General features: G+C 39.3%; 1 protein-coding gene across 4 annotated transcripts in view; it reads left to right on the top strand.

The window, feature by feature from the left end:
* ipo7 (importin 7) overlaps nucleotides 1-14,265 on the top strand; it is a 69,240-nt gene that overhangs the window by 43,681 nt on the left and 11,294 nt on the right. For all 4 annotated transcript variants that reach the window (XR_013577575.1, XM_078549169.1, XM_078549171.1 and 1 more), the window contains exons 15-20: nucleotides 816-976; nucleotides 1,237-1,365; nucleotides 2,467-2,533; nucleotides 2,617-2,742; nucleotides 4,299-4,396; nucleotides 13,209-13,304. Coding sequence is in view for 3 of the 4 variants with exons in the window: in XM_078549169.1 (XP_078405295.1) it covers nucleotides 816-976; nucleotides 1,237-1,365; nucleotides 2,467-2,533; nucleotides 2,617-2,742; nucleotides 4,299-4,396; nucleotides 13,209-13,304 (677 nt within the window). In the remaining variant the exon portion in view is untranslated. The remainder of the gene's footprint in view (nucleotides 1-815; nucleotides 977-1,236; nucleotides 1,366-2,466; nucleotides 2,534-2,616; nucleotides 2,743-4,298; nucleotides 4,397-13,208; nucleotides 13,305-14,265) is intronic.

Raw genomic sequence — 14,265 nt, 5'->3', positions numbered from 1 at the left:
GAGGCATTTAGCTCTTTTATATTTGACTTTGAAAGAAATATTTTTTTCAAGGTGAAATGTTGTGAATTCCCAATATAGGTAAATATCCTTAAAATTGTTGTCCTTAAATATTTCTAAATTAACTCAACACTAAACTGAATTTTTACTGTGCCAGAAATGCTGACGTGGTTGGCTCAAGTGCAAGTTTTCCATCCAGAGTTTTGCACTTGCTCATCACCAAATGAGCTGGACATTTATCTCATTTTCTGTTCATGAAACCTTGCTGTGAGAAATTTGGCTGCTCCCTGCTTAAGTGATTGCATCTGTGAGGACTTTGGGATATTCTGAGGATGTTGAAGATGCTGTAAAAATGCAACTTTGTCTTCTTGGCTAAGGAAAGTAAAAGGAAGGGCCTAACCTGTCAGGCAGGAAATAGACTTCAATGGAGAGTACAATCTTGTAGGGTATAAAACAGGCGGTTGACCTGAACCCGTCTCTTTCTCACCATGTAGGCTGGGTTAACATTACTCCCCGTCTGTTTGGGGAAATCCTGTGACCCTAGCCCATAGTGACAGAGAATTTTCCCTAATTATATAGTTTGAAGCAATCAGATAGTCAGACATTATATTGTTGGAGAATTTTGGGGCTTTACGATAGGTTGTTTAAGGAGTTAAAACCAGCTTGCCACCTTTCCTTTCGTCTGGTGTGTGTGTGTGTGTCAGTCATAGGGAAAGATTAAGTAAAATAATGGAAATGTCTAAGTCTTTGACCTCCAGTGTAACAGATAACAGATCATTCTGAGAAAAACTAACTTGTACATTCCTTTTACTTTGTAGCCAAGGAGTACATCAAGCCTTTTATTAGACCTGTGATGCAGGCCTTACTGCACATTGTGAGAGAGACTGAGAATGATGACTTAACTAATGTGATTCAGAAAATGATTTGTGAATATAGTGAAGAGGTGACTCCCATCGCAGTAGAAATGACTCAACATTTGGTGAGTAGTTTGATTGTTATGTTAGATAAGCTTGCAGATGAAATAACATTATTGTGCCTATGACATCTGCATCATTTCAGATAACTCTACCTATGTTGCATTTCCTTGTGTGCATTACTCCATATTTAACTCACTATTTGTTCTGTGCAATTGGACCATTGCTTATTTTAATTGTGATAACACTAAACTGAAAACAGGCAGTTCATTAAGTTGATGTAAAGAAATTTGTAGTAAGATTAGAGCCTTTGTTTTTATTCTAGGCAATGACCTTTAACCAAGTCATACAGACGGGTCCAGATGAAGAGGGCAGTGATGATAAGGCGGTAACTGCGATGGGAATTCTTAATACTATTGATACTCTCCTTAGTGTTGTGGAAGATCACAAGGAGGTTAGTTCTTCAGGTGGTCAATTTCTGTTTGAACCTCTAATATTTGTTAGTTAACTGGATTGTTCATACTGTTATGACGTGGCAGGTGATGTATGCCAGGCAGACCAAATTCACAAGGGAAGTTTGGCCACGCTATGACAACATTTTTGCAATTTGTATTTACTACGAGAAGATTTGTGCACTGAATTCAGAAGTAATACGTCCACTAACACCTTTGGAAATTTTAAAAATTAAATTAAAACGTTTATTAACAAAAGAAAGGATTTCAATCAGGTACGTAAGATTACAGTTACTTAACACAGTAACAAATCTCAAAATTCCTAATTAACCCAACTACACACCCACTTTTAAGATGGCAGTCCAAAATAGATTTTAAGTTTGAATAGTAAGCCAGCAAGTTTACTACAGCACCCACTCGACAGTGGAATTCCAAAGGCTTTCCTCCACCTTTGGTTACTGGACACAGCAAACTTCTGCTAAAATAGCTGAAGGCTTCCCCAAGGCTGTTTTACACGTCCTCTTAGATCTTACATGGCCCTCAGCATAACCTTCCATTCCTCTTTATATATGTTTTCTCTTTAATTTGTAAATTCCATTGTTCTATTTGTCTTTGGAAATTTACTTTTCCCATAATATAAAAATCTTTCATGTTGCCAATACTGTCAATACCTTTGGGGAAAAATAAACACACTGCTTGGCCTTGCTTATCTTGTTAGTTATAAACATCTTATCATCCCTTTGAAACCTAAACAACCTCTTCACTTATCTAAAAATGCAAATTTCCTTCACAACCTACAACCTAAGCCCTCATCCATGTTTACTCATTAGCTTTTCAAAGATTTTTTTACCCCTAACTTCTTTTGATAGATTGCAGGCTTGAAATTATCTGACTCTAATTCAATTAAATCATACAGACAGACCCATCTACACTCACCCCCATAAATCTACTTTACAATAGTATAATGAAAAAATGTTAGTTTCATGACAATATGGTATTTAACCCTCAAAGGAGAGTTTTGCACCCTTATCTAGTTTTGCCCCTATTGAAATCTATTACTAAACCAAGCTAATTGGATTTCAAACTTTTACCTTCAACTTTAGATCACACAGCAGCTGGAAGGCATCTGTTTGCAGGTTATTGGAACAGTTTTGCAGCAGCATGTGTTGGGTATGTAATGACTTGTTTCTTCAATGGTAGCACAGTTAGATTGTGCATTAGTGAATTACTGATTCCTTGCTCTTTTATTTCAGAATTTTATGAGGAAATCTTGTCTTTGGCACATAGTCTGACTTGTCAGCAAGTCTCACTACAGATGTGGCAGCTCTTGCCTCTTGTGTTTGAGGTCTTCCAACAAGATGGTTTTGACTATTATACTGGTAAGAAAAAGACACAGCTCAAATTTATAATGCATACAAGACATCGAGAGACTTGCAAAGTAAGTTTGCTAAAAATAAAATGTGAATAGCAAATAGCTATGCATATCTACACAATTATCATGAGTTCAAGTAAGTAAAAATAGCCCAATAACTTGAAACAGTTGACATCTAATCAAGGGAGTTAAGTTCATATTCCTGTTGTCAATTGTTCTTGTCTACCTTCGTTTGCAAATTCTTGATCATGATGTTCAATTACAGAAGCCTGCAACATGGAATTGTGTGTTGTTAGCTGATTGTAGCTATGGAGATGTTTATAGCCTTAACGGTCTCACCTGGATGAAGTTGATTCTACTGAACTTTTCAGAAGAAGGCGGTCATATCATCAGCCCCTTATTTGTGTTGAGCTAGTTGTTTTGGTAAGATGGCTAGAATTGGCGGAAAATCAGGCAGGCTGCTTCTAGTAGCTGTCAAGTCATCTCTTGTGGAAAGTACATTCATGTGAAAATTAAGGGACAGGTAGATTGGCTGTGATAGAGCCTGCTGTCATGAATACATAACATGCTCATTTAAGTGTAAGTAGCTGTGGAATTGTACTTTGGCATAATCCAAAGTTTAAAATGTTGAGAGGGAAAATAGTGAGTGGGGAATAAAGAATAAAAGGTTGGAGGAAAATGCACATTGCCAGTGAAAGTGGGTGTAATAAAGATGTTTCCAGTATTGGGTAATAAAATTTGTTAGTTTTTAATTTAGAAGTCAGTCGTTGTGTTATCTTTGGATCAGTAGTCATTTTCGTTACTCCCTGGTCTGTGTAGCTCACTACTACATGAGGGGGATGTTTGCTTGCAGCCTTTGGGAGTTTTGAAGTTAAATAATCCTGCAAGCATACTCTTCTATTACAAGATACTTCAGTTGCTTGGGGAAGGGAATAGAATTGAGAGGTGGGATTGTTAGCTATTAGAGCAGTATGTCTATTTGTACTCGAGTACTTTCACAATCCTATATTATTTTGTCTTAAAATTCTATTATTCAAAAATCATATTATTCAGAATTGTTGCGAATTAAACGTAAGTCAAGTACAACTTAACGTTTGATAATAAAAACAGAAAATGCTGGAAAAACTCAGCAGGCCTGGCAGCATGTGTGGAGAGTGAAACAGAGTTAATGCTTCAAGTCTGTATGACTCTTCAGAGCCCTGAAGAAGTCATATGGACTCAATGTTAACTTTGTTCTTCTCTCCACAGATGCTGCCGGGCCTGTTAAATTTTTCCGGCATTTTCTGTTCTTATTTCAGATTTCCAGCATCTGCAGTATTTTGCTTTTACAACTTCTAGTTTCTTGATTCAAAGATAACTAACATTTTAGAATTCTGCTATTTTTGAACTTAAAAGTAGATAATAGAAATAATCAAATAATGTCAAATGTATTAGTCACTTTCAGATAATGATCAAACTGCTCTGCATTTACAGAATTTTCTGTTTGATTTTGTACATCAAGGAGATGAAAAAACTCATGAACTTCATAAATTTGATTGTTCAAAGGATTTTTTAAATTTGCAGATATGATGCCTCTCTTACATAATTATATAACAGTGGACACAGATACGCTATTGTCTGACACCAAATACTTGGAAATGATTTACAGTATGTGTAAAAAGGTGAGTCACTTTGTCATACATTAATTGTGTAATGCTTTTTCCTAACACAGAAACACACAGAATTTACAACATGGAAACAAGCCATTCAGCACAAATAGTCCACGGTAGTGTTTACCTTGCACGTGAGCAATAGGTTGAATCACATTAACCCACTCTGCACCCTTTTTCCTTCATCCACCTATCCAATTTGTTAATGGGGTCTGAGCATTACTGGCGGGGCCAACATTTGTTACCCAGTCATAAGTGAGTTTGAGAAGGTAATGGTGAGCTGTCGTCTTAAACCTCTGCAGTCTTTGTAGTAAAGATACACCCACAGTGTTGTTAGGGAGGCAGTTCCAGGATTTTGACCCAGCAATAGTAAAAGAACGGTGATATAGTTCCAAGTGAGGATGATGACTGACTTGCAGGCAGTGGTATTCCCATGCGTCTGTGTCCCTTGTCCTTCTAGATAGTAGAAATCATAAGTTGGAAGATTCTGTCAAAGGAGGCTTGGCAAGTTGCAGCATTGCATCTTGTAAATAGTACACACTGCTGCTACTGTGTACTGGTTTTAGAGGGAGTGAGAGTTTTAAGGTTGTGGATTGGGTGCCGATCAAGCGGCTCCTTTGCTTGGATGGTGTTGAATGTCTCGAGTGTTGTTAAAACCACACTCATCCAGGTAAACGGCGTATTCTATCACACTCCTGACTTGTGCCTTCTCGATAATGCACAGGCTTTGGGGAGTCAGGTGGTGAGTTGCTCACTGCACAGTTCCCAGCCTCTAACCTGCTCTGAGCCACAGTATTTATAGCTTCTGCTGTGGCAGTGTCTAGGGATGATGACTTGATTGTCCTCCAACAACCACAAATATCTTCCTTTGTGCTCTGTATAATTCCAAACAGTGGAGAGTTTTCCCCTGATTCTCATTACTTCAATTTTTCTAGGACTCCTTGATGAGTTGATATGTTAGATGAGATGAGGAGGGAAATCATTTCAAAAAATTCATGTGGAAAGCTGGTTGCTTGTTGATGTGATATGATGTAACTAAATATTGGAGTAACTGACATTCAATCTTGATTGTAGGATGAAAGCCATTCAGTAGCCTAATCCTATACCTAAACAGGTATTCACCTGTGCATTTTTCAGGTCAAAAGGGAGGAATGGAGGATGAAGTATGGCCAATTGGGAGGGAAGTGATGATTGGAGAGACTGAGGATGGGTGAAAAGGCACCTCAGAGTTCAAGGAGCTGGGGGTGGGGAGGGTGTGTCGAGAATGGAAAGGGGCAACAGGGTAGGTTAGAGGCCTGATCATTATAGACTCTTAATCAGTTCTTCATAGCTCTACCACATTTCTAGACTGAGCTGGGAGAACTTCTTATTTATTCTTTTTTGGGATGTCACACTCAAGTCAAATGTTGCCTTGATGTCAACAACAATCACTGTCCACTCAACTCTTGAATTCAGCTCTTTTGTCCATGTTTGGACTGAGGCTATAATAAGGCCTGGAGCTAAGTGACCCTGGCAGATCCAAACAGCATCGGTGAGCAGGTTATTGCTGATTCAATGCCACCTTCTGTCACTTTGGTGATGATGAGAGTAGACTGGGGTGATAACTGGCAGGATTAGATTTGTCCTGCTTTTTGTGCACAGGATATACTTGGGCAACTTTCCATATTGTCAGGTAGATACTAGTGTTGTAACTATACTGGAACATCTGGCTTTGGGTGCAGTTAGTTCAGGAGCACAAATCTTCAGTACTGCTACTGGGAATTTGTCAGGGCCCATGGCCTTTGCAGTATCTGGTGCCTTCAACCATTTTTTATCAAATGGCATGAATTAAATTGGCTGAAGACTGGCATCTGTGATGTTGGGGAACTTGGGAGGAGGCAAAGATGGACCATCCAATTGGCACTTCTGGCTGAAGATGGTTTAAGTGGATTGACAGGACTTCAGAGCTTTGATCTGATCCATCATTTGTGGGATTGCTTTGCTTTGTCTAATGCATGCTGCTTCTGCTATTGGCATGCAAGTCACCCTTCACCAGGTTGACACTTCATTTTTGGGTGTGCTTGGTGCTCCTGGCTCTCCTCACCCCTCAGTTGATCACCTGTTTTGATGGTCATGCTGGAACAAGAGATATTCTGGGCCATGAGTTTACAGATTGTGGTTGAATACAATTCTACTGCTGATGGCCAACAGTGTCTCATGGATGGCCAGTTTTGGGCTACAAGATCTTTTCTGAATCTATTCCATTTTGCATGATGGAGAGTATCGTCAGTATGAAGATGGAATTTTGTCTCAAAGGACTTGTGAGGTGGTCACTCCTATGATACTTTGAGTTTTGAATGTTGATATGGTTTCTGCTTCCATAATTAACGCTGGAAGTGAATTTCAGATCCTTTCTTGTCTCTGTAAAGGAGTTTCTATTGCTGTCTTCTAAATCCCTTGCATTTAACTGTATATCTATAGTACCTCAATCCTGACCTCTGAACTACTAAGAACTTTTTTCTACTTTGCTTTTTTTTTTGAGAAGCTGAGAGCCTCTTTCTCCCCTGTCATACCCTTTTAAAGTTGACAATACTTTTTTATCATATCACAGAATATTCTACATTGTAATATAAAAGGCCATAATTTTTAAAGCCTACATTCCTCTTTCTATTTCATACCAGCAGCAATCAAGTGAATCTATGCTACGCTCTCTAGTTTCAATATTCTCCCTATCAGGAATGTGAAATTTCTGCCATTTGGCAGAATTCCAACGATGGGATCATGAAATTCTGCCCTTTAAATTTTTTTCCAACCTTTGCTTCCACAGAGATGTATTTGAAATATATTGCGCTGTAAATATTTTAAAAGAAGACTCTGGTTCTGAGCTTACAAATGCAACAACAGAAAGGGAGCACACTTGCTGTTAATTTTGGCAGAGGGGGGATGTGTGTACAGTGTGCCTGTCCCTGGCCGCCTGTGCAATATATTGACTGTGTGGTTTTGCAGTTATGGTGCCGAGCACGAGCTGCTGGGTGAAGAGGGAAGGTTTGAATGCAGCGTGTGAACGTCACCAAGTGTGGGGACAGTTTAGAGATCAAGTGTGGCCCGTGTTCCACGAGGCAGTCAGACGGGTGCGACATGCCTAAGCATGCCTGCTGATTGGGGGAAATCAGGCGATAGGCAGCTGACTTGCAGAAAGTGCAGTTCGCAAGCATTGTGCAGCAGTACAACTGTGCAGTTTTATTTCCCATTTCCCCTTGCCAAAGGCACCTACTTTAAGATAACCAATGCATTAAAATATTTTTGAGTTATATATATTTAACAATAACACACCATAACATCAAAAAAAAATTCTACTACTTTGACTCTCTTCAATAAAATTTTATACAGAAGATTCATCTCCTTCCAAAGCCTGTACATTTCAGATTAACAGGTTAATTCAGAAATCCTAAAGCAATGCTCAAGTAAAAACCTGAATGATCAAGTATTTCTGAGCAAATTCTGGAGATCAAGAGGTTCTCAGGTTCAACAAATGGACTCTACTCATTTATGTCATTTGAGGTTCAGTGTCCCCAGGCTTGAGTGAGCAGAGTTCCCAGTCTTGATCATTATCCACTGTCAACTTCCAGGTCACACCTGCCCTGGGCAAACTTTTTTTCTCCCCAGTAACCCCAGCCCCTCTGTAGGCAACTATTGGCAAGAGCTCTCTTTCAGACTGTTGTGCACCCTTAGCCTGAAGGCATATCTCTCAGACCAGTATGAGCGTTCAGGGGTAGGGAGTGGTTTTGCTGAACTTTGTATGCCAGACTTTTTTTTTTGGTTATAAAACTGAGTAGCAGGCCGTTCTTCTCCTTGTGCTCTAACATTTGTATTCTCTAAAGCTGCTTTGCTTTATTGATCAGGGAAAGTTGAACACAATCGCAAGATTGAAAATCAGCATATACAATTGCGTTGACAGAAAATATAGAGCGTTCAGTTTGTAATTTTATTTTAGCAAACCTTGTAAAACAAGTCCAAAATATGAATTTTAGAAACTTAGCCTAAATTAGTTTGGAGATTTTGGCTGCCAACATGTGCAGATAAATCAGAAAGTGATTCAAAGTTCTTATGTGCACAACAACAATTTGTATTTAGAAAGGGACTTTAATGTCATAAAACGTCCCAAGGTGCTTCACAGGAGATTTATAAAACAAAGTATGACACTGAGCCAAAGGAGATATTTGGTCGGATGACCAAAAGCTTGGTCAAAGCAGTAGGTTTTAAGGCATGTCTTAAAGGAGGAAAAGTGAAGTAGAAAGGCAGAGAGATTTAGGGAGTAAATTCCTGAGCTTGAGGCCTTGGCAGCTGAAGGCACAGCTACCAATGGTGGAGCAATTAAAATTGGGGCCGCTGAAGAGGCTGGAATTTTAGGAGTGCAGATATCTCGGAGGGTTGTGGAGCTGGTGCAGATTATAGAAATAGGGAAGGGTGAGGAGGCGAGAGATTTGAAAACAAGGATGAGAATTTTAAATTGGAGGCACCGTTTAACCAGGACCAGTGTAGGTCAGCAAGGGGTGATAGGTGAACTGGACTTGATATGGTTATGGATACAGGCAGTAGAGTTTTGGTTGACCTCAAGTTTACAGAGGAAAGGATTTGGGAGATCAGCCAAGTATCCATTAGAATAATTGAGTCTATAGGTAACAGACGTAGGTGAAGTTTTCAGCAACAGATGAGCTGAGGCAGGGGTGGAGACGGACACTGTTACAGAGGTGGAAATAGGTGATCTTAGTGATGTGTGGTTAGAAGCATATTTTGGGGTCAGAACCATCTGGTTCAGCCTCAGAGAGGGATGAAATTGGTGGCTAGGGAATGGAGTTTGTCATGTTTATTGAAAACAATGGCTATAGTATTCCCAATATTTAATTGGAAGAAATTTCTGCACATTCAATACTGGTTGTCGAACAAGCAGCCTGAGTTTAGAGACCATGGAGGGATTGAGAGAAGTGATGGTGAAGTAGAACTGGGTGTCATCAGCGTACATGTAAAAACTGACATGTTTAAAATATAATTGATGTAAAACCTCATTTAAGCTTGCAATTTACAGCATCTGCCTTTGGAACAGGAGCATGTTTGACTGTCTAAGCTAATCTATAAAGTAAATCAAATTCAGTGCGTTAGATCATGGCCTGGAGCTTCCTCCATGGACACAATTGGAAAGTTAGATCCAAAAATGCCCCTACTGCCACCCATTTTGCCAATGTCAAGTTACTACCAAGTATCCTCCCAGTCTTATTAGACCATGGCAGAATTTAAAATAAACATAAATCAGGTTAAACAACTGGATCCCAAGGTAAGCCCCAAATCTGCACCGTATATTTTATATTTCTTTAATTGAAAATGTAAGTATCAACTCCTTTAATCATCATTTATGTAGAAGATGGAGAGATGGAAATAGGTATGTCCTGGTGTTAGTACATGTATTGCAGGTTGAAGTAAATACTAACTGCATTAAACACCTAAAATGATGAAATTTTATACAAATGCACTGGTCCAGAGTCTTGACAGTAATAGAAGGTAAACAAAAGGAAAACTAATGTTTCTACCCACTTGTAAGTCTAATAATTCCACCCATTTGAAGTGACCTAGGAGCATTTGCATTCACTACAGATCATAAGTGCTATAATTACATGAAACACTGTCACAAATTTCCAGACGTTTTTGTCTTTAGCCACTTATTCTGTCGATATAATGTGGATCTCAATACTCTGTACACTACCTCAGCTGACATCTTATTGGCCTAGATCTTCCGTTCCCTGGATACGCTGGGGGACCCCCTCGGAAGACCCCATGCAAGGATTGCATGGAAATTTCCCAGAAGTTTCAACTTCCGTTGGATAATTACCCTGCACCTGGAACTCTCCAAAACTCCGATTTTAAAGTCTGAGACTTCGGATGGCTCCAAATCTCTTAGCAGAATAGTTACCTGGGAAAAATTAGGATTAAAGCCAGTTCGAATTCCTGGGTAACTATACGACTGACACCCACCTGACTACCTCCCAACCCCTGACCTATCCTATGCTGACCTGCCTATGCCTTCACCCACTTATCTACACTTAGCTTCTCTCTTAGCTTGTCAAAATGGCTAGGATGTTTAAACCTACCGGTTTATGGCTGCTAATGCCATAAAGGGGGGGCATGGCTTTGTTCTCCCCTGATGATCATGCACTGCACTGAAGGCCTCCTTGAGCAGCTGAGCTCCACATTTTTCAGCATGCGTGGTTCAGATGTCTGGGCAAGAAATGTGGAGTTCCAGATTAACGTATGAAAATAGAAGCGAAGTAGCAATCAGACACTGCCACTCTATGGAAAATTCAGCCCAAGGTTTCATAAAGGCTCAGAATAACATCCCTTTGTACTCTTCATTTCATAATAAAACCTAGAATTCCATTAGTTTTGCTTAATCTTATTTAATCTTGTCAACCTGAGGAATATGTTTAATGCCCTGAGAGCCTGTATGTCCAAGTTCTTCTGGTGAGCCACAACAAAACACCTACTTTTGTTCAGAGTATTTTTTTTTTTAAAGCCCATTTCACCATCTATTAATAATCATTTGCGATTCCATTAGTCTTCTAATATAGACTAAGTCGTATTTTGGTGTTGCACTCTAACCCCTCAGTCCAGAATGCCTGGGACCAAGGCATTTCTGGACTATGGAATTTTCTGGATTTCAGAATAATGTTAGAATGCCCAACCACGAGTGTGTGAACCAGATATAAATATGTACCTGAAACATAAAACGGTGACCAAATGTTATAAAGAAGTAATAAAAATTGTTTTATTTATCCAAATACTGTATTTTATATCTTTCCAAAGTACTGTACTCTTTAGCATTAGAAAACACATATATCAGTGAATGCTGTGTGTGGTGGGAAAGGGACAGGGGCTGATTACTAAACCTATCTCTGCCTGTCCTCAAAAACTTCTTTGGAACATACGGTCTTTGACTGCATCCTCTTCTATCCCCACTCCTCCTCCTGCTTGGATATGTTAGAGGCATTTGTACTTGACAAAGGCCATTAAAGTAGTGCCTTAACAACCATTAGGGCCATAACGTTTATTCTGTTGCAGCACTGTAAGTGACTATTTCTGGTGTTGCCTGTGTGCTCAAAAAAAAATTTCAGACCGCTAGTGTTTCTGGTTTTCAGAGTTATGGATTTGAGAGGTTACAGCGTATCCTCAAACTTCAGCTCTCAGAAACTGCCATGGCTCCTACTTCCAAACTAATTTTTAATTCAATGTGCTAGCTTCGCCAGTTTCATTGTCCTTAATTTAATTTTGTACATTGTATCCAGTGAATTCCACCCCCAACCCCACCATGTCTGTTACCACCTCAAGTAATTGGGGTTTGACGAGCACATTTGCCTCTTTTGAACTGCATGCTTATAGCTTCTGTTTTCTCTTTATCTAGATAATTGGTGATTTCATTTTTTAATTAACTAAAAAAAAATTTCCTTCCATAAATGTTAACTAGCCTGTATACCTTGAATGGCTGTGTCTCCCTTTTTAAAAATGGGTATTACATTGGCTACTGTCCAGTTCTCAACATGCATCCACAATCAATAGAACAACAACAGTATACATAGCACTTTTGACATAATAAAACTATTAAGGTTTTGCAATGTCAGAGCCTGGATCTTTTAGTCCCAATAGCGGTGAATGTTGACAAGTTAGCTGCTACTGAGTGCTGCAACAGCACTGCAACTTCTGGGGAGCCCACTTAAGCTCGAATCCGAGTGACTGAAAGGATTCGGTTTGAGGAGGGTGGGAGGACCCTAAGCTGAGGGTCCTATCGGGACCTGTCAATGTATAAACTTGGGCTGATTGCCCTGGACTTGCCCAATGGCTGCTCCTAGCTCATGGAGGCCACTAAGAAGCACAGACCTTTGAATCAGCAAGAGTGTCAAAACACTCCCTCACCCTGGCACCTTAGTCCTGGCTGATTTGACAGCTTCTTTTGATTGTCTGTGCCCTGGCTCTGATGCTTGTTTCTTCAGTCAATTGAATGGCATGGATTGAAGGTAGATATGACCACCAGTGCCAAAGAAGTGCCTTGGGGATGGGTGTGGTGGGGCAGATTGTAGGTTAATTTTGGTTTGGGGGGGGGGGGGCCTTTTAATGTTATCTTACTCAAGAAGCCTTATTTGTGTAATACTGCAGATGTTTCTTTCAGATGTAATCAAACCATGATTGATAACAAGAATGGAGTTGAAATTGATCTTGAGCAGTAGTGAAAAGTGAAGAATATTGAATTAGAAGCCCATGTACATCTTAGCTTATTTTCTATTCCATTGAAATCAGTGAGGAAATAGATATCTGGCGAGTCTAAAATAGGCTACTGTTTCATATTTCCCTATTTTATACTACATTTTGAAGACGGTTTCACCCCTGATATGTCGGGTTCTTAATTGGTTGTGCCACAGAGCAGTGTGACAGATTGTACCCTGAAAGTTGAGTTTGCAGTTCTATCTGTGTCATCAGAGGAAGGTAGCATTAAGGCATTTTTTTTAAGAAGAGGACCATCCTCTTCTGTAGTTGTGAACTTACTAGAGTTTAAAAGCAATTTTTGCAAATTTTTGGAGCGAGTTGCCTGGCTGCACACTTAGGAGAGGAATGGTATGCAGACTGGGATATATGGTGTGGAAGACAAAAATTGAAGATGATGTTGACTGTCTTGAAGCTTCAGGGATTCTGCCAGGTAGCAACCATTCTGGTGCCTTGTCATTTTTAAAGCACTAATTCTTGAACATATCACTTCCCTTATGCTATTTTATATAGAGAAAAGTTCAATTTATTTTGTTTTTAGGTATTAACAGGGGATGCAGGAGAGGATGCAGAATGCCATGCAGCTAAGCTGCTAGAAGTGATTATTCTACAGTGCAAAGGGCGTGGAATTGACCAGGTTAGTGAAGTACAGTTTTGATTGAATTTAGTGTTCAATAAATTTGGCTTCATACATTGAAGACTATTTCCATCTCCCAAAATGAAATGCTCAGAAGGCATTTTTCACTTAAAATGTTCTGTGTTGTAGCATCTGGTTAAATATTTTTTTAGAAATATGATTTGTGGTCATTCGTTTTGCTTTAACACTAATGTACTAATACTTTTGAACAATATAAACTGAATATGAGCCTTATAGTTACTTTGTTGCAGAAGTGCTCTTGAGTTTATATTTAAAAAGCAAACAGCTAATGGTGGCAAAATCAAAAAGTTTTATCAATCCTTAAATGAATGCAACACTTCTTTGAATAGCCATTTTGATTTTTTTCCAATTGAAAATAAACAGATTCAGCTCCCTGCTGATCTATTGGGTAAAAGCATTACCTGGTGTAGAAGACGTAAGGCCCCAGGTTTGTTTCCTGTGCTGTGTTAATGATGTTGGGGCAGCTTTGCTGTCAATACAGTTGGTTATCTCCCATTGCTACCACGGATGACTGTTGGAAAGACAGGCAGATGTTTAGTGAAAACATAATTGAGCTTGCCTATGATGCCTTTCACAGTCTGAATACTTCCTAACACTTGGTGTCAAGGTGTCCATATAAAGAGCAACCACTTGGGCAAGATACCAGAGTTATTTGCATCTCTGGTAGGGTGGTGTGGGGGAGACTTAAACAAAAATACAACTTATTGTCCACATGTTTGACTGTAAGTAGTCACCGAGTAACTTAATATTTTGGTAATTGCCCAAATCTCAGTTAATTTACTTAACACTAAGAGTGCCTGTTTTGCACCACATCTGCAAGCTCTCAGTACAGATAATTGTTGCCCAAAAACTTGCTATTTTGGAGGACAAGTTGTAGGACATTCTCTTAAATTTTGTTCCTTTCCTTTAAATATACTTCACCTTTGAGGTTTGCAAAGTG

This window comes from Cetorhinus maximus, chromosome 9 (assembly GCF_964194155.1).
Source record: "Cetorhinus maximus chromosome 9, sCetMax3.hap1.1, whole genome shotgun sequence".
Classification (NCBI taxonomy): domain Eukaryota; kingdom Metazoa; phylum Chordata; class Chondrichthyes; order Lamniformes; family Cetorhinidae; genus Cetorhinus; species Cetorhinus maximus.
This window is presented reverse-complemented; position numbering and strand designations above follow the sequence as displayed.